The 27370-nt window shown below is 38.6% G+C and overlaps 2 protein-coding genes across 2 annotated transcripts; one reads left to right on the top strand and one right to left on the bottom strand.

The window, feature by feature from the left end:
• Positions 1-376: 376 nt before the first annotated feature.
• Positions 377-8324, top strand: LOC102220656 (acyl-CoA desaturase-like). Its single transcript, XM_005794577.2, has 6 exons — positions 377-484; positions 719-976; positions 2410-2540; positions 2625-2830; positions 3505-3737; positions 5984-8324. The coding sequence occupies exons 2-6, from the start codon at positions 742-744 to the stop codon at positions 6181-6183; spliced, it is 1005 nt and encodes a 334-aa protein (XP_005794634.1). The 5' UTR covers positions 377-484; positions 719-741; the 3' UTR covers positions 6184-8324.
• A 3727-nt stretch (positions 8325-12051) lies between these two features.
• LOC102220394 (protein transport protein Sec31A) lies at positions 12052-27270 on the bottom strand. The gene is made up of 25 exons (XM_023341128.1): positions 27159-27270; positions 25852-26084; positions 25171-25366; positions 24989-25084; positions 24581-24721; positions 23975-24117; positions 23783-23882; positions 23536-23697; positions 23033-23185; positions 22444-22674; positions 22286-22360; positions 22110-22202; positions 21921-22032; positions 21621-21799; positions 21016-21142; positions 20695-20840; positions 20016-20189; positions 19738-19890; positions 19451-19643; positions 17625-18017; positions 15587-15645; positions 14485-14610; positions 14254-14373; positions 14074-14145; positions 12052-13385 (listed from the first exon to the last, which is right to left on the bottom strand). The coding sequence occupies exons 2-25, from the start codon at positions 26052-26054 to the stop codon at positions 13206-13208; spliced, it is 3627 nt and encodes a 1208-aa protein (XP_023196896.1). The 5' UTR covers positions 26055-26084; positions 27159-27270; the 3' UTR covers positions 12052-13205.
• Positions 27271-27370: the final 100 nt, after the last annotated feature.

Below are 27370 nucleotides of genomic sequence, written 5' to 3'. Positions count from 1 at the left end.
AAATAGTTAACGGCCGTTAAAGTTCAACGCAGCACATTAATATACAACTAGTCGTTTACATCGTTTTTTTAAAATATAAAACCAGTATTTAAAACCAACTTATCAAAAACAGTGGCAGGTTTTTTCCGTGACCCGTTTTATAACCCGGGTAGTGGAAATACGAGTGCACTTTAATTCAATACAAGTCTAGACAGCCGCGAAAAGGCACCACAGCAGCTGTTCCACGGTGGGAGGTTAACATACATCGGCTGGTCATCGAATGAATAAAAGGTGAACAGCAGATAAAGAGACAGCCAATCAGCATCAAATGTGAGGCGGCATCAGAGCTCTGATTGGTCGAGCTCATCGGAGGCTGAGTCTCTCATTGATGCTCACCACAGCGCTGACTACCACTCTCTTTCTGGGTTACTGTAATTTTAGGTCAGACACCGATTTTGACTCCTTTTATAGCCCCAGAAATATTCATTCTACCTTTCTTTACTTGGTGAGTTGTGAGTTATGTTTATAATTTATTATTACTATTAAATATTAAGCCAGTGTTATGCAACGTTGTCATTGCCTGCATTTTCGTTACATGACCACTCGTTTTTTTCTTCACCAGCACCAACTAGCAACTTGCCAGTCTTGTTAGCTAAAACAGTAATTAGCATGTTCTCAGTGCGCAGCATTTTTTAAACCTTCTGTGTCGCTGCTTCGTTTCTTTAATTGTTTCCTTTAGAGCATCACTCATCCGAAGGCAACATGACGGGGTCGGAGCCGTTTGAAAAGCAGCAACAGCACAAGTCGGTCAACGGGGACGTTTGCTCAGAGGCAGCCGGAGAAGATGCGTTTGATCACACCTACGAGGAGAAGGAAGGCCCGAAACCTTCTAAGATCTTTGTCTGGAGAAATATCATCCTCATGACTCTGTTGCATTTAGGAGCAGTTTACGGCTTATTCCTCATCCCTTCTGCATCTCCCTCTACGTTGCTTTGGAGTAAGTAAAATCAAACTAAAGGAGCGGGTGAAAAAAGCTACATGTCAGAGCATGCTTGCACATTGTTTTTTTTTTTTTTTTATTGAGGATCATATTACATCAAATTATCAGCTGTAAAAGTATCATCATGACTTAGTTGCTCACGGATAATCTTCTCGTTATGCAGTTACAAAGCTATGAAAAAGTATTTATACCCCTCGAACTTGTTCACATTTTTACAACCACAACACTCATTATATTTGATGTAATATGTCAACATATATTAGTGGACACATGTGAAGTGGAAGGAAATGCATAAATGGCTTTTGACATTTTTTATGCCTAAAATCTGGAATGTGGAAGAATGTGCTCTGGTCAGTTAGGACTAATATACAATAATTTTATGTACATGTAAAGCACTATGATTTATGGAAAAATGACACCGGACGTCACCCTGAATACAACATCCAGTGAAGCATGGTGGTAACTTTGGGGATGTTTCTCTTTAGCAGATAGAGATGCGGATACTTTACAGAGTTGAATAAAAGATGGCTGGAGCACAGGATCTGGGACTGAGGTTGAAGTTGATCTCTAACAGGGCTGGCACCCTTAAATGCAAAGCCAACATTACAACAGCATAGGTTATATCAAACTTATTCATGTGAGAATGGCCCAGTCAAACTTCACAATTAGTTGCTGCCTTGTATTGGCCTATAATATAAAATCCCTGTGAAATATGTTGAAGTTTCCGGTCATAAAATAAAAGTTCCTGGGGTATGAATACTTCTTCAAGGCAGTGTATGTTTATAGCTGAGATGCACGAGTGCCAGGAAAGAAAGGAAATACTCTTTAACATTAGATTCACAGTGTTAGGTCTTTAATCAAGTAACATCATAATGTGAAAGCAAATAAATGTAGGCTAGTTGGAAAAATACATACCACTATGTAAATAATTAAATCCCTCTTCCATTATCAGTAATGGAGGGGTGAGTTCAGTCACAAGGTTATGTAACTTTTGGTGTCACAAAGAAACAAAAGTAACCCCACTGCATTTCGTTAATTCAAATGGTGTCCTTTTGTGCAACTAAAAAAACAGTGCAGCTGTTTATACACTAACGTCTGTGTTTGTGGGCTTCTAAATATGCATTTGGTTTATTGGTTAACTTGTACATCGCAGCGCTGCTTGAGGAACAGGAAGTAGTTTCAGATAAACAATTGCCATTTAGGTGAAAATTTGAGTGCATTAAGGGAAGATGACTCGTGTATTCCAACGTCTGGCACCAACTTGCCTTGTTTTGTTTACAATCTCAAACTCAAGGGTATGTGCAAGTAAATAACCCTGGGTTATTTTCTGATAAGTCTATAATCAAATCTAGCCTTAATAAGGAGAAAACAGGACCTTGTCATATTTTAGCTTTATTTTTCCCCTGTATATTTGCTATGTCTCTCCACAGCTATGACCTGCTTTCTGATAAGTGCTTTAGGAATTACTGCAGGGGCTCACCGCTTGTGGAGCCACAGGACCTACAAAGCTTCATTACCTCTGAGGATCTTCCTCGCTTTTGGTAATTCCATGGCTTTTCAGGTGTGTAAAAAAAAAAAGAAAAGAGTAACACACTGTTGTTAATATCTCAGTTGGTGCAAACATTGTTTCAACTCAAACCCGTAGAACGATATATTCGAATGGGCTCGAGACCACCGGGTTCATCACAAATACTCGGAGACAGACGCAGACCCTCACAACGCCAAAAGGGGCTTCTTCTTCTCCCACATCGGCTGGCTGCTGGTGCGCAAACATCCCGACGTCATCGAGAAGGGGGGCAAGCTGGAGCTGAGCGACCTGCTAGGCGACAAAGTTGTAATGTTTCAGAGGAGGTAAGTTAATTTACATAAATATGCTTGTGTTGAGTCTTGAAGAAGGAGGTCAAATATGATCCCTATTAAAAGTATTCATGCTCACATTTGGTCATGGCACAGCTATAAACCTTAATGCATTGTATCTGAATTTTGTGTGTTAGCTCAACATAAATTTGCCCATAATTATGAAGTGGAAGGGTCTTTTTATAGCGTTCCTGAGTGAAGACAGTGTAGAACATCCAGAACCTCCTGCAGCTTTTTGTCTTTCTTTTAAAAAATCCATATATCTGTGAGGCTTTCGTACAGACAACAAATTAGACACAAATTGACTCCTACTAGTTGCTCATGGTTGAATTAAGGGGCATCAGAGAAAAATGGATGAGTGCATACCTCCTTTTCAGATTTGTATTTGTAAAATCTTGTATCCTTTTTTCCTTCCACACACAATCACACATTACTTTATGCCGATCCATCAAATAAAGTCCAATTAAAATACATAGAAAATTTTCCATGAAAAATTGCAAAAAAATGAAGGGTTATGAATATTGTGAAGAAGTGCTGTAGAGAGCAAAATATGGTTTAAGACCTGCAGAGTAACTTAAAGTTCAACTAAAAGTGTCTTGAAGAGAACAGAGTTCTTATCTGTATTTCTTAATTTGCTGTTTCCTGTTTACTGTTTGTCTCTCCACCAGGCACTACAAGCTCTCTGTGCTGCTGATGTGCTTCTTTATCCCGATGTTCGTGCCTTGGTACTTCTGGGGCGAGTCCCTGTGGGTGGCGTACTTCGTCCCGGCTCTGCTGAGGTACACCTTGGTGCTGAACGCCACCTGGCTGGTGAACAGCGCGGCGCACATGTGGGGAAACCGGCCGTACGACCAGAACATCAACCCAAGGGAGAACAGATTTGTCACTTTCAGCGCCATAGGTATATAAAAATAACCCTAACACTTATTTTAACTGTAATTTATACATAATTTAAGTTACAGCTTGAATAGACCAAGTCAGGGATTAGTTTAATCCTGTTTAAGTGTATTTTAGTGTTGAATAAAAGTTATTGGACCTAAGTATTAGAAAATTGATGCTAGCAGAAGAATAGGTAAACACTTAAGCCTGTAGATGCTTACTTACAGGCTTAGGTAAACAACCTTAGGTAAACAACCTAAGCCTGTTTACCTAAGGAGAGACAGTCCTTAAAGACTTACAGCTGTAGTTGCATCAAAAGAAGCTTCTGCAACACTGAAGCACAAAAGCATGCCACACTTTTCAGATATTTTATGTGTAAAACACATTTTGTAATGTATTATTTTCCATCCACTTTGAGAGGCATGAACTTCTACAATTTTGACATTATAGGATGTTTTAACAATGCGATACATCTGAACCTGTGAGCATATATTTATTTCGTATTTCCAGTTTCCACGCTTTTCACCCACTCTCCTCACATAGGCATGCACATGTGACTGCATTTGTTGTTGCAAAGCGAAAAAAATCGGAGGCAACCATGTTCGTTTTCTCCCTCCCCCCCCTCTGTCATATCGTGCACGGGAGGAGGTCGAAAGTGATGCCCAGTTTTGACTTCCTGTGTGGGGCGGTACATAGAACGCGGCACAAACATGGCACGGGGGCTGGTTAATGATCCGGATTGAATTAAGTGAATAGCAGAAGGATGATGAGGCAGAAAAATCTGACAGAACGGGGGTGGCTAGGCCTGTTGCCATAAACGATAAATCAATTAATCTTACGATAAATTAAAACTACCGACGTCATTTTAATTATCGGCATTATCGTCTCTTCTCCTTTTTCTCTTTCAGCTAATGACACTGAATGAAAAAAGGCTCAACTCCGGTGCTCTCCACTGACTCCTCCCTTCCTAATTTCCTTAGTTTAATGCCCAGCGCACACGACAAGATCTTAGAGCTGTCAGCCGATTGTCGGCCCATTTTCAAAACCTGACAGATCACACATTAGCCGACAGAAATCCTAGGTATAACGGTTCCATCGGGTCGTTCCTGCCGTGTGGTGTCCAACAATGGGCACAAAATAATGGCTACAAGTCCAGTGAACTAATTTTAAAACCAGGTATTAATCAATGCATTACTATAATCTACCTGCAATGCATGTGGCTAGTGTCAGCGTAAAGTCCTGACTGAATGAAAATCATTAGAACCTATTTACGTCACGTTAACGAAGAACAGCTGAAAAGTTACCGGTTTCGCTCCAGCTCCTCCCCTTGTCATTTCTATATTCTTTGCATGTTGAATAAACATTAATGTTGTTTCCACATTTCATCTCCAATGTCTGCTGGACTTCGGGTTGCGCTGTGTCAGCTGTTTGGGATTCCCCGACGTAATTTCCCTTCAGAAAGCGTGGAGGAGAATCCGCGCTTTCTGATTGGCTACCTGTCACATTCAACAGGCTGCGTTAAGCTCCCAGTCGGGAAAAACCCGGATTTGGATCAGAGCGGCAACGACGATCTACCATAACACACCACAATCTTAGAAAGACCAACGTACTAAGATTGTCGTAAGGGGAAAAATACGAGCAAAAAATCATAACAAACATGAACTATTGCATCAGGTAGTCGATGTGCCCACCTTCTCTATTTAAATCTAATTATTACTGAAGGGCAACATAGTGGTTATTTTGGTTGAATGCAGTATTTATTTCCACTTTGGCTTTATGTTTAGTTTTTTTTCCAGTACATTTTTTGTTAATGGAGACTGAGAATCCATTTTATATTTGTTTTTGGTTGTTTTGTTTATTTTTTTTTACCAGTTCCAGTGTTTAGTGTTCTTTTGAAAATAAAGTGTATCTAACTTTGGCAAGAAATCGCATGCGTTATTACATCATTTTCAGTGTAAAAAGGTCTTCAAACAATATTATCGTTTATCGCAATAATTTTTGAGACAATTAATCGTTCAGCAAAATTTGCTATCGTGACAGGCCTAGGCGTGGCCGAGTCTGGAATGACAAGAGGAAGTCAAGTAGGCCTAAAGGAAGCTGACAAAATTCCCCGATAATGTCGCTTCCAGGTTAAACTGTCAAAAAAAAACAGTGAAAACATTTTTTAGTTTACATAAGTGCAAACAGTTTAAATATTTTATTGAAATTCTGACATTGAAATACAAATGTTATAATTCCTCCTTTTCAAACTCTTGTTTTAAAATCCAGGAGAGGGATTTCACAACTACCACCATACGTTCCCTTACGACTACGCCACCAGCGAGTACGGCTGCAAGCTGAACCTCACCACCTGCTTCATCGACTTCATGTGCTTCCTGGGCCTGGCCAAGGACCGCAAGAGGGTGTCCCGCGAGGTGGTCCTGTCCCGGATACAGCGCACCGGAGACGGAAGCCACCGCAGTGGCTAAGAAAAAAAATAAAAATAGGAAGGATAAAACACAGAACAGACAATGTCCATTTCAAGAGAAGATGACTAACAGCGCTCTGACAGCTGCTCATTTGCTCATCTTCTGAGGTTAAAATTCAGCGTCACAAGGGCCTTTACCACAGTTTGCTTGTTTTTGGTGGGGGTTTTTGTAGCTGTAGCCACACAAAATTTTGAAGTTCAAAAGAACGCTTTAAAATTTTGAGATTTGCGATGTAGATTCAGACCCAATGCTCAGTTGTTTCAGCTTTTTCACTGTTGAGTTTTAAAAGTGGACTATTCTTCGCCGCTGTTCAGTCTCCATCAGCATTCAACAATGTAGCCGATCATTTTTATGTATTACATTAATGTTTATTTAACGCTGGTTGGAAACTGGACTTTATTTTTGTGTATAGCACTTTCTAAAATGAATTCTGTTCTAAAGATTAACTTCATGAGTTTTTAAGATTTAAAAAAAAAAAATCTTCTTAGTTGATACTCGTTGGCTTTATTGAAATTTGAAAACCAAGTCGTGCAGCTTGCGTTGATGTTTACTACAGTTGCCTTGTGCAGAGAAACGAAACCAAATTTAAAGCAAAACCTGAAGTTCTCGATAAAATGTTCAGTTTTGCTGCATTTATTCATTAATGTAACTAATCTCAGTGATAATATGTTTTCGATAACGTTCAAAATATTTCCTGTTCAGTTTTGCGTAATTTTGCAGATAGTGTTCCAATCAGCCGCTTTTATGGTAAAATCTATACTTTCTTTCTCACATCACATGATTGTGAAGGCCGGGTTCTCATTGGTTGGTGCAGCAGCCAGTCACGTGACAGATCTATTAGAAAAATAAAACATGCCACTCCTTTTGAATGGCCATATGCTGTAGTAGGTGTTGTGCTGAGGTGATGTGTCAGTGACTGTCATGGCAGAACTGCATTTTGTTGCTGTTGTATCATCAGGACTGTTGTCATGGTGATTCTTTGAGACGGTCTGAAAAAAGAGACTGCCATTTTCAATTTGTAGGTGCTTTAATGTTAGTGTTTATCTGCGATTCTGGTCTATGGAATGCTTTAATTATTTATGTATAAAAAATATTTCTCTCTTTTTTGACTTGAAATATTCTTAACTTGATGGTTTTTGCACTCCTTGATTTGGCCGAGTCTTGTGTCGTATATGTGAAATATTATCAAACTGCAGCGCCTGCTTTTCTTCTTTGCTAGCAGTCCGACTTCAGTACCGTGCAAAAATATTCACACCTTCCTTTAGCTATTTTGTGACGTTACAGTTACAAACGTTTCTGAATCTTATTGGGATTTTGGGATAAACCAGCACAAAGTTTTGCATAATTACAAAGTAGAAGGAACCTGATACTTTGTGGCAATAATAACTGCCATAAATCAGTGGTCCTCTGCCAGTTATTTTAATTTTATGTTTTCTTTAGAAACCAGCTAACGTGAAGTAAAATTGCGATGTAGGCACACATTTTCATTTGCTCTAAATCCTTCTGGACTTCTGCTGTTCCTCCAGAACGTAGATGCACACCACACTTTTGAGATTGTGTTCTATTTTCCTTTAACTTCAAAATGACATTTTGGAGAAATTAACATCCTAATAAAATAATAATAAAAAAGAGTTCAGGGTTGAAACGTGACAAATTGCGAAATTTCTTGGCATATTAATATTTTTCAAGGTACTGTGCCTCCTAATGCCTTATGACATGAATCCATTTCTTCACATTCCAGCAGCTCCAAGGTTCAAATACTAAAAGAAAATAGCTTGCAGGCTGAAATACAAGGCAAGACTGTTTTAGTTCCATTTGACAAATCTTGGGATGACAACTGGAAAGTGAAGGGAAGCTTTTGTGTTGGAAAAAACTTTCACTGGTGCAAATGTTTATTTGGGAGTTTTAACTTGTAAAATAAGTTAAAGCTTATTCCTGTCCTGCTGTAGAGGACAGGAGCAGAGACGCCATGTTGTCTTGAGAAATGTCATCACAAGCCAGTAGTGTCACTCAGCTGTGCAGCTCCCCCAAAGTACAAAAGTAAGCATTTTCATAGCTTCAGGAGGGATTGAAAAGGTTCCCAGTTTGTCAGATTTCAACTGTTTCCTATTCTGAAATAAAAAATGGCAATATTTTCAATACTCTTGGAATCTAATATGTTGATTGTTGCTTCTTTTTGTGTGTGTCATTGTATTATAAACACTTCACTGCACATTTGCCTCCTTTATCTTCATCTGGTTCATTTTAGAATATTTTTAGTTTACATTGAGGAAGCAGTGTGAATGTCAAAAATAAAACAATTTGGTTTTGCCCTGTAAGGACAAAAGTAGTCATTTCCACAGTTATTATATACTTCTAATACTTTAACATACATGTGTAATAAATTAATATTAAAACATATGGGTACACCTAAATGTGTGAAGGCTGCGCGCTCATCGGACAAACTTCAATAATTTAGAATAATGGACTCAAAATGATCATTCTCTGTTAGGTTTTTCCCTGAACAGCAGCATCCAAAGGTTTGCAAACACCTGATAAAAACACTGTAATATATACGAATCTCAGGTTGAGTGAAATTTGAAAAGGTCACATATTACAATACAAAATCAAAGTAACTGGTTTTATTTATATATCTCAGTGACACTATTTGATGTGCAGTCATCTGTCTGCTCTGAGCTAATTCTTTCTAAAGCTTCAGCAATGCTGGAGAAATTCATTTTCCTGTTCACCTTTCTAACAGGGTCTCTTTCAGCAAATTAGTTGTATTTCACCCAACTCCTCACCTGCAATACATTAACCTTTGCGCAACCTCAAACATAAGTCCACATCATGAGTAATCTGTCACTGTGCTCAAAAGCAACCAATGTCTTCTCTTATTCAACTCTGTCTCTTCTGATCAGACACCCAGAAGGGAAAGACTTACACAGAGGACTGCATTATTATGGAAAAACACAAAACTTTTGCACTTTGGAAGTTAATAATACTCATTTATGCCATTAATGTTTATGTGATGTCAATCTGGAGTCCTGTAGAGGATTTTCGGTTCCCTGAGACGCTTTTGTGTTTTGTGTTTTAAGAATTCGCCCAATGATTCACAGGAGAAACAGCAGGGTTTTATTTCAAGTCCCTGTGAAATAAAACCCTGCTGTTTAAAACTGACTGGCTGGCTTCACACAGGACGGAAAGGAATGTAAGACCAGCATGCTGGTCTGAGACCAGTTCACATCAGGTTGCCAGGCCAGGACTACTTTGGTTTCTCGTCATAAAAGTTAAATCATTTATTTTTAGGTGTTATAATTTCCTAGTGTCACGTAAAGAAGATTTATTGCTTTATTTGCTACGTCTGTTACGTTTTTATAATGTTAAGCACTTCAAACTGCTTTGAAAATAAACCTGATTTGACTAAATTTATGCTAAAAATGTGATTTACAGGGGTTTTTTTTGCAGCTTTTTGTATTTTTTTTTTATCATTGAGTTATTGTGCAAACATTAAAGTAAACATTGCACAATAACTACATTATATTACATTATATTGTAAAAAATATCTTAACTGACAGGTGCAGCCATCAGGTTTATTATATCCCTCCTTCCAAAACCTTTTTCAAAACTGTAATTTGATATAGATGTTGAAGGCACAATACTAAAAAAAGAGGAGGTGTATGTTTTACAGTATGAGTCAGCGCCACGTTAAACATCTTTATATAACTCAGCAGCAGTAAGCATGATGTGGAATTGACTATGAGCAAAGCTGAGAAGTAACAAGTTACATTTACTCAATTACTTTACTTGAGGAACTTTTCTGAAATGTACTTTTAGTAGTAATTTTACTATGCTGTACTGTTTACTTTGGTTATTTTTCACGAAGTATCGCTACTCTTACTTGAGTAAAATTTCTGGACTCTCTGAGTTGACTTCACTGAATGCAAAACAAACATGTTCCAACCAAACATTCACCAGACAAAGACACACAACTACAGTTTTTGTTAAAGTTTCACAAGTTTTATATCGAAACAAACTGATTTATAAATAAATCAATTTTGCTTGATTTTGTTATTTTTTGTTTCTCATATGAATTGTTGTCATTTTGGTTCTTAAAAAAACCAACATTTGTGTTTTGATTTTTTTATTCTGATCCATCTGATGATGGGATTTTTAAATATTAAATGATTTGATCAGTTACTCGGTACTCTTTAAAAATAAAGATGGATTTTTATTTTTATTTTTTTTAACTTAATTGTATTATGCAAATATATAAAATATCTTTCTATGTCCACTGTGGTCCCAGCTGAGTGATTTCGCAGGACCATGACTCCACAAACCGACCAGGACTGCAGCGATATATTCAGTCCCGTCAGCACATTTCTCCCACATGATAAACCGAGTCAACCCTGATGCCTGATTGGCACGATCCGGAACGCATCGTGGTGTGATGTGTGGAGATGTTTCATCAGCTCTCCATGAGCCTCTAGAGAGGCGACAAAGTTCACTAAAGTTCAACCCTCACCCCCCAAAAAACCCCATCACGTGTTCATAATCGCATCACGCAGCTCGCGGCATGCGACTGAAAGCGGCCAATCAGCAGTCAGGTTTCCACTTCTGATTCCCCTGGACCAATCGAAGCAGAGCGTGAGAAACAGCTGGAAAGACTTTAAATTTATTAGGAACATTAGTGGCCCACGGGCCGAGTGATTAATGACTTTAACACTTAACATGAGGCCGGGGAAGGTTCCTGAATTAGCCTGGTGCATTCATGTGCCCTGACTCAGGGTAGGAACTGAAATGAGCGGTTGCTGTGACAGACCTTCATTGAAAGCATACAGAGGTTACCTGTCCATACCTGTCCACAAGTTTACTTAAAACTTGATGTGATGTGCTTACACGAAATCATGACTGTAATCGCAATGTGCTGAAAAGTTTCCAAAGATGTCTAGTTCAACGTAGAGAGTTTTCCCAACGCAAACATTTTACATGTAAAGATTCTTTAAAATGTACTAAACAGATACAGAAAGACTGGTGCTTGTTTTGTTACAGCTGGTCCTAATAAAAAGTTGGTCCATCATTTTTCAAGAGTGATTCTAGCTGTTACAAGGTGATGCAAAGTTAATATCTTACCTGCAATATATAACTCTCTTGGCTACTTACTGAGAATCCAGGTTATTAGCTCCTATGCTAAAGGTAGCGTCCAAACAAGGCCAAAATAAAGTGGACCTCCATTGTCTTAAAACAATTCCAGTCCGAAAAATGATGACTTATTCAAATGTGATTTAATGAGCCTTTAAATCAGCATCACATTTGCTTTTGATGCTTATTTTACACAGGTTCCCATGCAAAATATATGCTGAGAAATGATGGTGTATTTGGTCGGAGTAACTGTCTGATAGAAAAGTCACTGGAAAAAAATAAAATAACACAACTGTTATAGAAATTTTGCTTTTCACTCCACTAACATAGTACAAGAGATTAGTATTGGCACCTGAATCTGGAGTTAAATTAAATAAAGATGCCAAGAGTATTTTCTTGAGCAATGCTGGTAAGACGTCTGAATGCTTCACTGAAAATGTCAAAATCCTGAATTATTGCTTAAAGACTTTTACTTGATATTACTCAAATCTATAACTATATGCCCCTTTCTAAATTTAACTAGACTATCCCCATTTATGCATACAAATGCAACCCTCACCATTATCTGATTTTTATTATCCTCAAAAAGGCAAATGCAGCTGGGGAAATTATGATGGATCTTAATCAATTGAAAAAAACAGTCTGATCTCACAGATCAAAAGAAAAAAATGATTAAATCCATCCTGTGGCTAAAAGGGGCTCTTGCACTCAGTGAATCAAAGAGCCATTTTATGTTTGAAGACTTCAAATATTGCAAGTGGAACTTTATTTCAAAAAGATACCGAAATGAGTAAAGTAAGCAACATGGATTGTATAAATATCTGTGCAACCAAAACAGGCACAGTGAGGCACTTTCCTGCCCTCTGCTGCCACAAAACAAACCCAGGTTGTTGTTTTTTATTATAAGTAGCTACAAAACTATGAACATCATCTGTAATCTGTCAATTTGTTAATACTGGATCATTACATCCAAAACCATTTTAAAACAACAGATGTTACAAAATGAAACATTGCTGTCTGCATGAAAGGTGGAGTAACAGGACCTTAAACAGAGAGAGTGGCTAATTTCTTGATGGTTCAACAGAAATTATTTAAAGTTTTGTTCTAAAAGCTACTGTTTGAATTCATCTTAGGATAAATAGAGGAAAGCATGCACATTAATGCAAATATGGAGGTAAAAGGGGGGGAAAAAATCATTCACACAAGCCATCAAGGTTCAATCTAATAGAAAATAAAACATTTGACGGAACATTCTTCTTCAGTGCTTTGGCCCAAAGACTCCCCACACTGTCATTACAAGAAATAAATCCTCTGAACAATCAGAAGTTCTTGTTCAAATGCTTTTGATGCCGTTTGTTTTTACAAAATGGTTCACACAGTTGTGTCAGTCTGTGCCTCCCTCACACAGAGTACACAGACGGAGTAGATTGTAATGACGACCCAGATTTTATCCTCATGATTTATGAAAGTGTGAGCCCTGGATGTGTTGTTTTTGCAGCTGAAGCGCTGCATGCATTTTATTACACTTTTCCTCCCACCCCCAAAATCCACAAGCGCCATAAAGGAAAAATACACACTGCAGTACGATGTAACGCGTTTTATGGAAATACACCTGCTTTGCATCAACCGGTTTTATGTATTACATCACTATTTTCAATTCATATACTCAGCCACTTTCTGAATACATTCATCTTTTTGTAAAAATTAGCACAGCAACAGACATCTACACAAACTCCACCTCACTGGCTCAAACAGCCGCGGCGTCCTCTGGGAGGGAGCGGCTTCCGTAACGCTATCAGCCATTATTCGCATCGTTGACACATCATCAGCTCTTTAAGGAAATAAATATGTATACAACAACATGGTAACACTGAAGAGTGGTCGGTGTTGTCTTCGGGGTGTTAGACGCCCAGCTTGTTGGCGATGGTCATGAGCACTTTGAGGATGGGCATGAAGGCTGAGATCTCGCTGAAGTTGCTGCTGCTGACCACCTGAGTGTGGATCTCCAGGCCCCGCTGGTAGTTTTGGCTCGCCACGCAGCGGCTGATTTCATGGAGTCCACCCAGAATGTTGTGAGAGAGCTAAAAAAAAACCAAAGAAGTAGCATTTGGTAAATTGTTATGCCATAGTTATGTTTTCCAGAGTATTCAATTCTTGTATGTTTTTCTCAAATAAGCAGGGAACTTAAGCTTAAGTTTAACCCCTAAAATCCCCAGTCTACTGGAATGGACGTCATATATTTCTGGGTTTAAGCCAATAAATCCATTACAATCAATTTGTTTTGCCGTTCATGTTTTTTTTTTTTTTTTTTTTAAGAGTATAAACTCTGAGACTTCCTTGAACTGTTTATGAAAATGTATTTTCCCCCCAATTTATTTTCATGCTGAAGAGGAGTAAAAATTGTTACATTTCTAAATAAATTTTATAGTACTGTCAGGCTTTTAATAAAAAATGATAGACAGATAGATTACTTTTTTGCTACCAGAAAAAAAGGTTTTGGGTTCTGATCTATAAGTTAGAGTATCAGTTAAAAAAAACATGCTGTAGACAAGAAACCTCTGACATTTTTGTTTAGCATTGTCGTCATGGAGACACTAATCATCTTCAGTTAGTTGACATCACGTCTCTGAGAACATATTGATCACCACGCAGCCTGCATGTCGACCATGAGCCGTCTGCCGCAGAGCATCTGCTACCAAAACAGACCTTCCCTGCTCCTGTTTGACTCGAGATTTGAATTATTCTGCTTGAACACAAAACAATCCTTACCGACTGCTCTCTCAGCTTGTCATACAAGTGTCCCAAACGCTTTCCAGCATCATCAAGCTTCCTTTTTGTTTGCTGAAAAAGATTTATATATTTTATCAAACCACATACTTTCCTCTGCAGAGGAAACAGGCTGTGAAATGACAACAAAACCAACAGCAGAACGAAAACATGTTGACTTACAGGATCTCCTGCAGCGAGCTGGCAGCGCTGCACCAAACTGTCAAAGGTGGTTTTGAGGACCATGTGCTCCGATGGGATCTCTTTCTGCTCCACTCTCTCTGCTGGCAGCTGCTGGAGGAGCTGAGCAACAAACACGCACAAATGGAAAAAAAAAAAAAAAAGCTGATGCCATTCCTGACGAGCGCATTACTGCTGAGGATTCCAGTAACCGCCCCTTCGTTGGAAACAAACCTGTACGTTTGGCTCCTGAGGGGCTCCAGGTGGGACTTGGGTGTGGTTGTGTGGCTGTGGGGCCTCCACTGGGAAACCCATCACAGGAGCAGTGATGGGGGCTGGTGGAGTGTAGTTATCAGGGAGCTGTACACAGAGAAAGGTTCAACATGGTTGTTGAGCAAGGCACGAGGTCAATGTTTAAACTTGATGCCTAGAAATATGCCTTTTAATTTATTTTCCTCGGCTGCAAAAAGTGAAATGTAAAACTGGTAGTGGGGCTGTTTGTCCTCAGAGTATTTATTTATTTATTTTGAACAGACTATCAAAAGTAAAAAACTTAAAAAAAAAAGAAATAGTCATGCCAATTGAACACAATTTGTTCAAAAAGAAGCAGGTAGAAGATAAAAGATCTTATGATCTTCTGAGTTGCTGCACTTCTGTTTTCCTAACGTGAAGCCTTAACTTCAGATGGAACTGTAGGTTTCTGTTCAGTAGGATGAATGTGAACTGTTACAATCAGTTCTGACACAAAACTTTCAGGAATCCACTGAGAAACTGAAGATGAATAGGGATTTCATTTTTTCAGTATCACTTTGAATGAATTAAAGTGTCAAAATCAAGATCTCAGCAGTTTCCTGAGGTGGTACATGAACAAGAGGTGTCCAGACATCTGACGGAGTAGAAGAATTTTTACAGGGCAGGATGGACAAAAAATATCTCAAAACACGACATGATGACAAGAAAACAAAAGAAAAACTGAAAAGAAAACTGAAAAGTAACACATTTGCATGTTTTTTTTTAGTGAAACATCAGAAAAGCTTTGAAACCGTTTATCATGTTTTTTATTTTGTCGTATTGAAACATGACATCTCAACAGGAGTATTTACTCACTTTAGATTCACATTAAATATTACCACTGAAAAACCAAACTGACATTTTATGTCATTTATTTAATAAGATTTGGCCTCAGGAGCCACAGTAGTGTTTTCTAACATACTCATATTTTAAAAAGTGACTACCATTGACCAATGTTGATGCTGATATGCATCCCTGCTATAAACATTAACCTTAAATGGTTGACTTCTTTTTTTCCATCATTAAGCAGTGAACGAATAAATACCTTCTTCTTCCTGGGTCCAGTGCGTACTGCTGGTGGATCATTCCAGCCATCATGTGGTCCTACATAAAAAATATTATAAGGTTAGTTTTTACATGTAAAAAAAAAAAAAGCCAACAGATAGAAGCAGATGACCAAGAATGGAAGTAGAAAGCTGCTTTCTTACATGCAATTGATAACATGTACAAACAGTGTTGTGAGAACACCGCAGACGAAACCAGTCAGACAAGACTTGTGTTGACTTGTGTGTGAAGCTCACTGCTTGGCCACAGATCTGTCTGCTGCTGAGGTGCAAAACTCATGCAGTGTTTTGCAAAACTATTACATCCCTTGAATTTTTCCAAAATTGTCAAGTTAACGTGCATTATTAGGTTTTATGTGACAGACCAACACAAATCACGCACATAATTGTGCACAGGAAGAAAGTGATTCAGGTTTCCAAAAGTTTTTCCCAAGTAATTACAAAAAGTGCAGTGTACATTGGTGTGTGGTTTTCTTCCAGGACTCATCTGTATTGAGATCCACTCAACTCCCCATCAAGCCTCCCTGTTCTTGCCAAAGCAACAAATCCCCACAGCACCATGCTGACTTATAACTCCCACCTCTGGAAGCTTGTAGATGTAATGTGACTAAATGAGGAAAAAGTCAAGGGGTATGAATACATTTTCAAGGTACTGTAGCTGGCATATCAACTCCTGAATTTTAGCATGGCAGATATGTTCTCTAGCTCTCCTCCATCCCAGTTATTTGGCTTTTTTTTTGGCTTTTGGACTTGAAAGTGATTGCCTGATAAAGTCTGAATCTGACTTTTTCGATTTCTTGTGTGAGCTTTGAGCCAATGTCTGCATAGCAACACACTGCAAGTTAAAACATTTTTTTCAACCACTGTATTGAGCAAATTCAAACAGCTAAGTAAGGCAAAATATATGGGAAGCTATGAAGTTCTCATAAATAACAAGTGAAACTACAAGCAATACATTCAGTTTAGGTTAATAAATAGCTAGAAAAAAATGTGGTGACATATAACACCTACACTTTTATTTAATAATAAACCATATAAACAAGTTTTGAATTTGGTGATTGGCAGAAACCAAATAAAGTCCTTTTTTTTCTGACAGGCGATTGCATAATATCTAACTACGATCAGTAACAACAGCACTGTTACAGACAGAAGAGTCAAAGTTACCTACTTTCAATATCAGTCAGAGAAAGCCAAGAGGTGTTAGAAGATATTTAAAAGGAAACTGTATTCTATGACACATCAAGAGATGTTTGTACAATCAGGACGTTCATGAAATAACAAGAAAGCTTGAGGGAGTATAGCACAGCTCCTGTGTTTTATCTTTTTGAACTTTCAGTTCTGTCACAGAATATGCTGGATTTGGAAACAGTTAAGGTAAACATCTAAGTTCTCTAAGAGTGCTTTGTCAGCAATGCTAACCATGCTAATCACTAAGACAAGGTGCTAATGATGGCTTAAAAAGTCAATTACTATTCCTTAGAACAATGTTCTGAATATTGTTGTTAAATACTATACTTTTGAAAATAAATAGAAATAGGCTAAGTCAGAGGTGTATAAAAGCTAGAAATCGACCACAAAATTAGGATCATTGATTACTTCTAACTTAATGAAAAATAAACTTTAGTTACATTATTTTAAAATATAAAAACTCATTTCAATCATCTAAATCTTTGAAATCTTCCGTTTTTGGGTGATACAAGCAGCAGACAAGCAGAAGCAATTCAACAGCAAAAAGGAAACTTGTTTCAGCTATGCATATGCATCTTAGTCTACATGTTTCTGCTTTTCTGTTCGCGCTGTTCTATTTTCTATATCAGGCACTCGATGCGTCACCTTGATGATCACACTCGAAATTCAGCCAGGGAAAATTTCCTGCAAATTAAAAACGGTGTGACAAGTGTTTTCTCATCAGTATCACCCTGTAGATAATGCCCTTATTGGGTAAAAAAAATAAATAAAAGTGTAACCAGATTAAAGGAATTTCACTTCTGACTGGAACATAATTGATCCCATGTGTACCTGTAGGAGGGGGAGCAACTACAGGGGCTGGGAAGGGCTTTGCTGCAGGAGCTCCAGGGCCTCCTTGGGGATATCCAGCTCCGATAGGAGGGAAGGAACTAGATGCCATGGGGGGTGCTGGCCCTTGGCTGTGGAAGCTGCCTGGGAAAACTGGACCTGGTGCTCCTGGTTGCGAGCTGGGCGGCGTCATGCCTGAAGGTAAAGAGGTAGACAGTACAAATCCCATAGGAGGCACCCCAGGGCTTGGAGTGGGGGGCAGGCCTCCAGCAGTGGAGGATGAAGGTGGCAGTGGAGGCCCTGCTAGGTTTGCAGCTGGCATTGGCGGGCCAGTGGGAGAGAAGGGACCACCACTGGAAACGGGCTGAGGCTGGAATGGCTGATGAGAAGAGAAAGCTGGAAATGGACAGAAAGAGGAAACATTTACTTAAAATACAAAGTCTAGAAAATGATCATTGTAACATATGAATAAACTTTTTTTTTTTAATATGCTCTGGTAGGAACTTGACTTTTAAGTTAAAGAGAATGTTGACATGTGTTTCACATTTAATAAAACCCCCCAAAATACTAAGATCACCAGAAGGAACAGGTAAACTTTAACTTCATAATGTTCCAGGTTTATGCATTGATCTATCAGTCCCAAGTTTATGAATTTATATAAAATTAAATTAAAAAAAACAATAAGTGCATGGTATTAACTAAATCATATATTTAGCTCTATTCTCATAATGTCTGCTAAAGAGCAGATGCGGCACAGTGAATCAAACACTGAATAAAACCCAAGCTAAGAATTTAATGTATCCGTCTCTGAGCAGTGATTTAGGAGTAAATTAATTATCTTTTAATGAGTTTACAAGTAGCATGCGTCTCAAAAGAATTGTGGTCCTGAAGATTTAAAAAGCAAAAAAAAGCATCTTTGACGAACATCAGTTTTCAGAAAGTAAATTGACAAAACACCACCCTCATCAGCTCTTTGCCAAAGTAAGAGCAAGTTTGAATGACCTGCTAAATCTGTCTGACCTTGCTGAAAGAACAAGGCGACTGTTATGCTGCTGATAAATTAATTTTTATTTTATGTTTATGAGCATGTGTATGAGAGAGTGAATGTGCAAGCAGGTACTGTATGTGAGTGTGTATGCAAGCATTCAGGTGGGAGTCTTTTACACTTTCAGATCAATCCATCTTCCCATCGACTCTGTTGTGCGCCCTTATTTGTGCTGAAACGCTCCCTCACAGCTAGATGCTGCCACCATTTTGCACAGTGGGGGTGGTGTGTTAGTTTCACTTCACAAAAGTTTTGTCTGTAAACCACAAAGGTCAATTTTTGTCTTCTCAGACAAAAACAATTTTTTCCACATTCATACGGTGTGGCCTCTATGACCGTAGAGTCATAGAGGCCTCTATTTATCCCTTAAATAGGGATATTTAAGTGTGCAAACATGTGCTGGTAGCATTGTAGCTGCGATTTGGGAAATGTTTGGGCAATGGGGTATATTGCTTTATAATCTAACCTTGATTTAAAATTCTCCACAACTTTGTCCATGTCATGATGCTAACTGCATGGCTTCTGAAGGCAACTGATTTCACTGGATTTAATTTCAGAGAATCCGATCAAAAGGCACTAAATGCCAAACGTTTTAGATTTTTTTAACTATTTACCCTTCTCATTTCTCAATTATATGCTAATTTTTGCATGCTTATCACAGGACATTCCACTCAAATACACTGACGTTTGTGGTTATTACGTGAAGAAATATGAAAAAATTCAAAGGAAGATATCATAAATTTTGCAAGACAGATTCTTTAAGCTAATTTTCAAGCTGTCAAACCTGGAGCTGTAGCAGGATGTTGCGGATAGGAAGGCCTTACAACTGGGCGGGTGGAACTGGGCGGATGTGCATGAGTGGATGATGGCAGACCTGGGCCTGGGTTGGGTAGAGGAACTTGAGGAGTAAATATTGATGGCATTGGAGGCTGCTGTTGTGAAGGAACCTGTGGTGGAGCAGATGGCTGGAACTGACTCTAAGGTTAAAAGAAAAAAAAAAGAGGTTGCTTAGCAATTTAAACAAAATGCTTTGAGGTATTATGACTGAATTTATGGCTAAGCCATCTCTACCATGATTGGTGCTTTTGGTGCAGGAGGCTGAGCTGCAGGAGTGGGGTTAGCTGTTGGCACGCCGACCCTGTTGAAGGAGTTTGGAGGTTGCTGTTGGGCAGCAGCCTCTCCCTGAGCATGGTACAGCCGGTCTCTCAACATCCTGATGCCAGGCTGATGAGGAAAAAGTTGTACAAAAACCAATATTTGGTTAATTCACACTCAAATACACTGAAGTTTGTAGTTGCGAAAAATTACAAAATGCCAAACAAGAGGCTTTAAAATAAGTTTTTTTTTACTTGGTCTGAGTTGTCAGGCAGGTATGTCATGGCAGTGGATAAACTGCCCTCTGAAGCCAGGATGCCAGCATAGCAGGTCAGCTTCTCAGCCAGCACAGGGCTCTGCACTGCCACCTCACTGTTGCGGAGGCGCTCAATCGACTTCCGTAGCATCATTACTTTTTCAACCAGATCCTACAAAAAAAAAAAACATAAATCCATGCATAGTTTAACACAGGCTTCCTACTCCTTTCTTTTAAAGACTCCGATTTCTAACAAATAGTCAGAAAATGAATTTTCGTTCCAAACTGGACCAACATAGATTAGGTCTATTTCAAATACTAAAACACTTCTGAGCTGGATTACTCTGTATTAAAACAAAACACAACTCACTTTTTGATCTGTGAAACCAACATTTAGTTTGTACAAATTCATAAGAACAGAAGTTCAAAGTTTTGTTTGCCATCACACCAGATTAAATAACTTTAAAAAAAACTTTTTACGTACTTTTTATGAGTGTGAATCTGCACTATCACAGATTAACTCCAAAAACCATCAACTAGAAAACTAGTTCTTATGAGGAAATTGAACATAATGAATAATAAAATATATTTTTTACATTTTGGTAATTTCTTAAAAGATCTAGAAAAATTTTAAAGTTGCTTCTATACCGATGCACACATCCATACTGTGACTGTACCTCTAGCCCAAGAGGGGAAGAGCAGTCTCTGTGCAAGGCCCAACACTCCACCAGCTTTTCAATGTTCCCAGAGCAGATGTAACACAAACAGGCCTGCAGGCAGCGCTTCTCTGTGCCCTCGTGCTCTAGTCGGTTTCCCAAGGTATCTGGCGGGACAAATGGCAAAACTCCCAAATATTAAAAATAGAAGAAAGACTGGAAATGGAGCAAGAATAGGCTGGTGTTAGTGAGAAAGTCAGACACTGAACTGCAATTTTACAATTCCCCCAGAAGCAAGACATGTCAGAATTTGAGTTGCACGCCAATAAATGTCTAACTTACCGCAAAAACAAGCAAAGTCTTCAGGGTGAGCATAAGTCAGCAGAGCAGCAAGAGCTTCCTTCCAGTTGTCCAGCTCACAGTTCTGCACGATGTCCCTCCAGTTCTGGGTCACCACTGATGATATAAGCTGGAGTTTGTGGGAAATAAAAATGATTTAGCAAAACATTATGTTATATAAAGTTATATAGACTGATTACACACAGATATATTCAGGCTACTTCATGCATATATATTTAAATAGTCACTGTTACAGAAATTGGCTGTTCACAGAGTACTGTATCCATTTCACACTAAAGGAAAGTTGAGAGGAACGAAAAGGTGTAGTAGAAAATATGTATTACCTTATTATCCAGACTATAGTATAACATTTCTATTGAAAATCCTTTGTTTCATCAGTAAGATTCTAATTTTCTGACAAACTGAAGGTTTTTTTTTTGTGGTAACCCACAATCATCAGCAAAAATAACCTCTTAATATATATATCACACTGAATGTAATGAAACCATATAATGTGCAAGTTCAACTTTTTGACTTGAACTGATGAAATTATTTAACTTGTCAATAATATTCCAGTTTACTGAGATACACCTGCATCATAATCTTACCATCGATATGCTGCTCTTTTGCTTGCTTAGGTATTTCTGCTGTGTCTTCTTGAGAAGATCCTCTCCACCGCTGATGGATAGCAAAATGGCCTCAGCATAGCGACCATCATTGAGACACAAATCCACGGCTCCCTCAAAGTTGCCAACCAGCAGCGCCTGGCTTATCAAACCGTCAGTATCTGCAGAAATGATTGGCATTATGAATCAGGTGACCAACAGAAACTGCCTTGATTACAGTAAAACCAAACAGCAATGAGATGAAAGTTATTCTTGTTGTATTCATTAAAGAATGGTTTTTACCACATGATACAGGGATTGGGAAGGTGGAATTTTCCTTTGGAGTATGACTGAAGAAGTCTGCTGGTGAAATGGACCCTGAGGTTCTAGCATCAGCTGCAGCTTCATCTGATCTCTGGAGACAGAAAAAAGGAGATTTAATTCTTCCAGTAGTTATGATTTCAAAACACACAACTGTGGAGAACATCTGACCTCAGTTGTGAGACGCTGCATCTTCTCTGCAAGATCTTTGGCATCAACTCCATGGCCGTTGGATTGAAAATTCTTCCCCAGACATTTTGAAATCTACATCAAGGTAATGTTTTTACAGCTACGACATGGTATGACTCAAAGAAAAGGTAAGAAACCATTTTTAAAAAGCAGAATACCTTTCTCTCCAATTCATCTTTGCTGAAACCCAAAAGTTTAAGGAATTTAATACGGGCCTCGTCCTCAAAGTTGACCTGTAATTCGAGGAATATGACACATCATAACCCCAGACTGAGTGAGAGATTTAGCTTGTGTCTAAACATGAGGAGACTCATACCAGAAGGAATTTCCATATGTCTTGTTCTGCATCCGATGTGGCGTTCTGAATCTTGGCCTGGCAGTAGTTGTTGAAGGAACCCGACTTCAGCGTCGCCTGAAGTTCCCTGGAGCGCTGGAGGAACTCTGTCTCTGTGGTAACCTGGCTCACAAACACTTGTCTGGGGACAGGCTGGGGGCTTTGCACCGGAGGAAGCTTTGAGTTCTCAAAGGTTATCAGCTTTCCACCAAACTGAAAAAAACAACAACAAAAAAACAGAAGAAACACAAGTTCAATACTATGAAAAAACATGCTGTGTATCTAAATCCAAATCGAATTCTTCTGCCCTGAATATATTCACATTTTTTTCAAGTTTTTGCAACCACAAATTTGAATGTATTTTACTGGGATCACAGTAGTTCATAATGGTGAAAAGGAAGGTAAAAAATATATGGTTTGGTTTTCAAACTTAAAATAATAATAATTAAAAAAAAGAAATAAAAGAATCTGTAAAGCCAGCCTTATGTATTCAGACCCCTTTGTTTGGATACTCTTAAATAAAACCCAGGCCAACCAAACACAGCATGAAATATTCTAATATCACACTTACCCCAAAGGAAGCTCCCACTGGCCTGCGCACCCATTTAGGTGGCTTCTTCAGAGGAGGAATGATGGTTTCCTGCACACTGGGCTGAGGAACTTGTAGAGGAGGCAGCACTTGTCCCGTACCAAAGGGATCCATGGTATCAAATGAAGAGGATATCTGGTAAATTATAAAGAACATGATTTGTTTAACTAACAACTGCATGCTAAATTAATTCAAGTTATTTGTAGAACAGAATATCTTTTTTTTTAATTTCCAAATAAATACAAACACAGAAAAACTTTCATATGTTTAAATATTTGCATCAACTCTTTCTTTTTAGTACTTCACTTAAAATAAACTGTTGCTATGGATGTTTGTCAGGGGAAACACCAGTTCTCTAGGAAGTATTTGTTTCCTCTTTCAAATTTAGTTATTAGTCAGTGTGATTTCCTTTACAAAAGCACCATCTTGTGGACAGACAACTAAATGTTCAAAACTTAACATTTAAACTTTAAACTAGTATTTACCATGTCAGCTGTGCTTTGTTGCTGAGCCTTCAAGCTCCCTCCCATCACAGAGTAAACTGTTATTCTCCCATCAAACGACGCTGCTGAAAGAAGGGCCGGATTCCTGGGGCACCACTGGACATCAAAGCACCACTGGTTTGTAGTTGGAAGCTCATAAATTACCTAAAATAAAAAACAAGACACCATTGAAGATCAATGTAGCCAAGAGAGCTAATTTCAGAACTACATACAGGTAAATCTCAAATACCTCTCCAGTGTTTGGATTCCAGCAGAGGATCCTATTGTCTTTAGCGCTACTCAGGAGGAGCTCCGAATCAGCCTGGCTCCATGAAATGGACAGAATTCCTCTGGAAGACACAAGCGGAACAAAATTCAGAACAATCTAATAAAAAATTCAATCGAATTTATGCTAATGAGAGATAAATCGCTAAAACTGTACCGTTTGTGATTTTCCAGCACTTTAAGGGGTGACGTAGCAAAGCGAAGGTCCCACATCTGGATGACTGGCTGTCGGTCATCTTCTGAGGCCAACACCAGCTGGGTGGCCACGTCAGGGTGCCACAGCATTCCCGAACAGTGCATCTTCAGTCACATAATAAGGTAGAACGCAAAAATCACAACACCCATTTACCATCAAAGTCTATTCAATTATATTTTTATTTACTGGGCTGCACCTTTTATTTCAAAAATTTCAGATCTTAATAAAATTAAAATTGATAAGTTACTTTATTTCAGTTGTGCAAGTAAAAAAGTTAAATAAATAAAAACACAAAGCCTTTTTTCAAGTGAAATACTATTGCCTTTTTGATTATATTTTAAAGTACACGGATATACTTGGGAAAGTTAGGGAACAGTATAGTCTGATTTCTATGTACTAGAAGAAACACTTACCAGACATTATATTATTGAAAATGTATTACGAATGGACAAAAAAATTGCTTAAAATAAATTAGTAAGGGAGCCTATATTAAATGCCCTGATGGACAACAGGCAAATCTCTATTATCTATTTTTAATCTTAGAAAAAAGAAAGAAAAACAACCAACCCTGTTGCTGTGATCACTGATCTTTATGATGGGCTCATTCTTCCTCAAGTCCCACACAACCGCTTTCCCACTGGGGTTAGCAGAAGCCAGGATGTGCTGAACCTGCCTGTTCCACGACACAACACTGATGTCTTCAACGGGCTGAAACGAGAGAAAACAGCTGCTTGTCAAATACAAATCAAATAATTAACGTCAGAGTGTTATAGCGCACTTTGACAACTCTTGAAAAAAAGTGGGCAAGTTTCACAAATAAGAGCAAAGCAGACACTATAAACAAAAGAGGTTCCACTCTTTTCAGGTTTCAAACTACAATAATAGGAAATTTAATTTGAAAGTGACTGTGGTTTCAATTGTAAATAAGTTTATATAGTACATAGAATCTGTGACTTTTCTAAATCCAGTACTTACCTGTGTTTTTGCTCCTGGAGTCATTGGGCTGCTGAAGTTATTTAGATCCCAGATGTAGATCTCAGAGTCATTCGCTCCAGAGGCAAGAAGATTATTCTGCAAAAGAAAAGATCACAGATAGAAAATTATGAATTATAAGAGATGTGCCTGTGGATAGACGTCTATAATCGCAATGCATTTACCTGGAACGGGTTGAAATCAAGTGCACGGACAGGTCCTGTGTGTTTATCAGACTCCCCAACAACTGCCTCTGCTCCAGAACTTATGATAGCCTCTGGGTTATATACTGTCAATGTGCCATTTTCGCTTCCACCAACGAGTCTCCCTCCAGTTCCATCTTCCGCCGTCCCGAAATTTACCCATACAATGCTGTGCAACCTATGGGAGCAAAACAGGCATTACTGTATTACCCCCAAAGCCTGTAAAAAATAAAAGGTCAGCCTCTACATGTGCAAAGAAGGTTGACACAATCCTAAAAACAATTGCACACTACAATTTCAGTTTGCTTGTAAATAAAACAAAAACATAATACACCCAATATTTCATACCACTTGAAAATTATGTCAGTCTAGCACATAAAATGCTAGGAAAATACATCAAAGCTTGTAACAAAAGTGTAAAAATGTTCCAACGGTGTGAATAGTTTTACAATACACTACGGTTGCAATTTCTCAAATAAAATAATAATTCAGAAATCATACACCATTTACAACAATAGTAAACAGCTATGGCCTGTAATAAAAATGCAGCATCATCCGTCAGTAAGCAAAATCAAAACCCAAAACACAATGTGAGTTCTATGTACTGACTGATGGAGACTGCAGGATTTGCACGTTGAAATGTGTAAATGTATGATAGAGTACCTGTTTGTGGTGGGTAATGAACCCTTGAGCTGCATCTCCAGAGAGGGGTCAGCAAAATCCATCTCAAATATCTCTATGGCAGCTGTGGTGTTGAAAGAAGCATCAAGCTGTTGTGCTGATGTTCCTAAGGCCAGGTAGATTGGATGGTGTCCGGCAGGACTCCATGCCTGGTGGGCAGTCCTCTGAATTTCCTTCAGCCTCATCTTCCACTACAGAGGTTCAAGTTTCAAAACCTAGGAAAGTGAGACCACCACTATATTATTCTATTGTAAGCATTTTTTTCCTGCACAGGTTAACATAACTAATACAGATGAATAAAATCTGATGCTCTTAGTAGAAAAATAAATGCATACAGCGCTAAAATGTCCTGATTCTGGATTTGATAAAACACATTGGACAGACAGTTTGCATGTTCTCCCTGTGCATGCGTGGGTTCTCTCCGGGTACTCCGGCTTCTTCCCACAGTCCAAAAACATGACTGTCAAGTTAACTGGTCTCTCTAAATTCTCCCTAGGAGTGAGTGTGTGTGTGTGTGTGTGATGGTTGTTTGTTTCTGTGTTGCCCTGCGCCCGACTGGCAACCTGTCCAAGGTGTACCTCGCCTGTCGCCCGAAACGTTCGCTGGAAATAGGCACCAGCACCCCTCCCGACTCCTCTAAGGAGAAAGGTGTACAGAAAATGGATGGATGGACATTGGACCGACACCAGAAGACGACATCGCTCCCCAAATCATCTGTAGCTGGCGATTTGGTTATATTCCTCCTTTTCCATGTTGCTGAAGCACAGCAACATCCGTTCAGATTATTTCTGACTGTTACCTGCCATAGGAAATGCCTTTAAATTCAGTCTACTTCACACAGCAGTAACTGGAATAACAAAAATAATCACACCATAATTATAGCTCATCTACAATTGCTTTAAATTGATGTAGTGCTTAGTACTATATTTGTCAAGTTGCCAGACTACTACCAAATTAATTTTTTTCTGTTTATCTGCCAGCGAGTTTATCTAGCTAACGAGTTAGCATTTCGCAAGCACACCTCAAACGTAGCCTTAATTAAATTTCACATTACAATAAAATTAATTATTTAGCCTTAGGGTTAAAATGTTATATATTCAACCAATCTATGAAAACACTATATCTTAAGTTTTCCATTTTATACTCCCAGCCGATGCTGCTTTTGCTAGCTAGCTATCCGTTAGCCACCACCCCAATTGCAGTACATCAAATGCAAATAAAACATAGGATAAAAAAAACTCAATTTAAATCTCCTGGTTAGGGAAATGTGTTTCTTAAGAGCAACTTACGTAAACTGTGTTACACAGCTTGACAATTTGCGTCTACGCGCTCCAGTGCTACTTATCAGCGAAGCTAGCAGCCCAGACCAAAGGGCTACTGCCGTGTTGTCACTAAGCTACGGATCGTCCACAGGGACATTTTACATATAGCCTCAAATTTCAGCTAAACTAACGCCTTGAACTCATCGGAACCATATCTGGAATAGTACAATTGTCAGAAT

Source organism: Xiphophorus maculatus, chromosome 10, assembly GCF_002775205.1.
Source record: "Xiphophorus maculatus strain JP 163 A chromosome 10, X_maculatus-5.0-male, whole genome shotgun sequence".
NCBI classification, from domain to species: Eukaryota; Metazoa; Chordata; class Actinopteri; order Cyprinodontiformes; family Poeciliidae; genus Xiphophorus; species Xiphophorus maculatus.
This window is presented reverse-complemented; position numbering and strand designations above follow the sequence as displayed.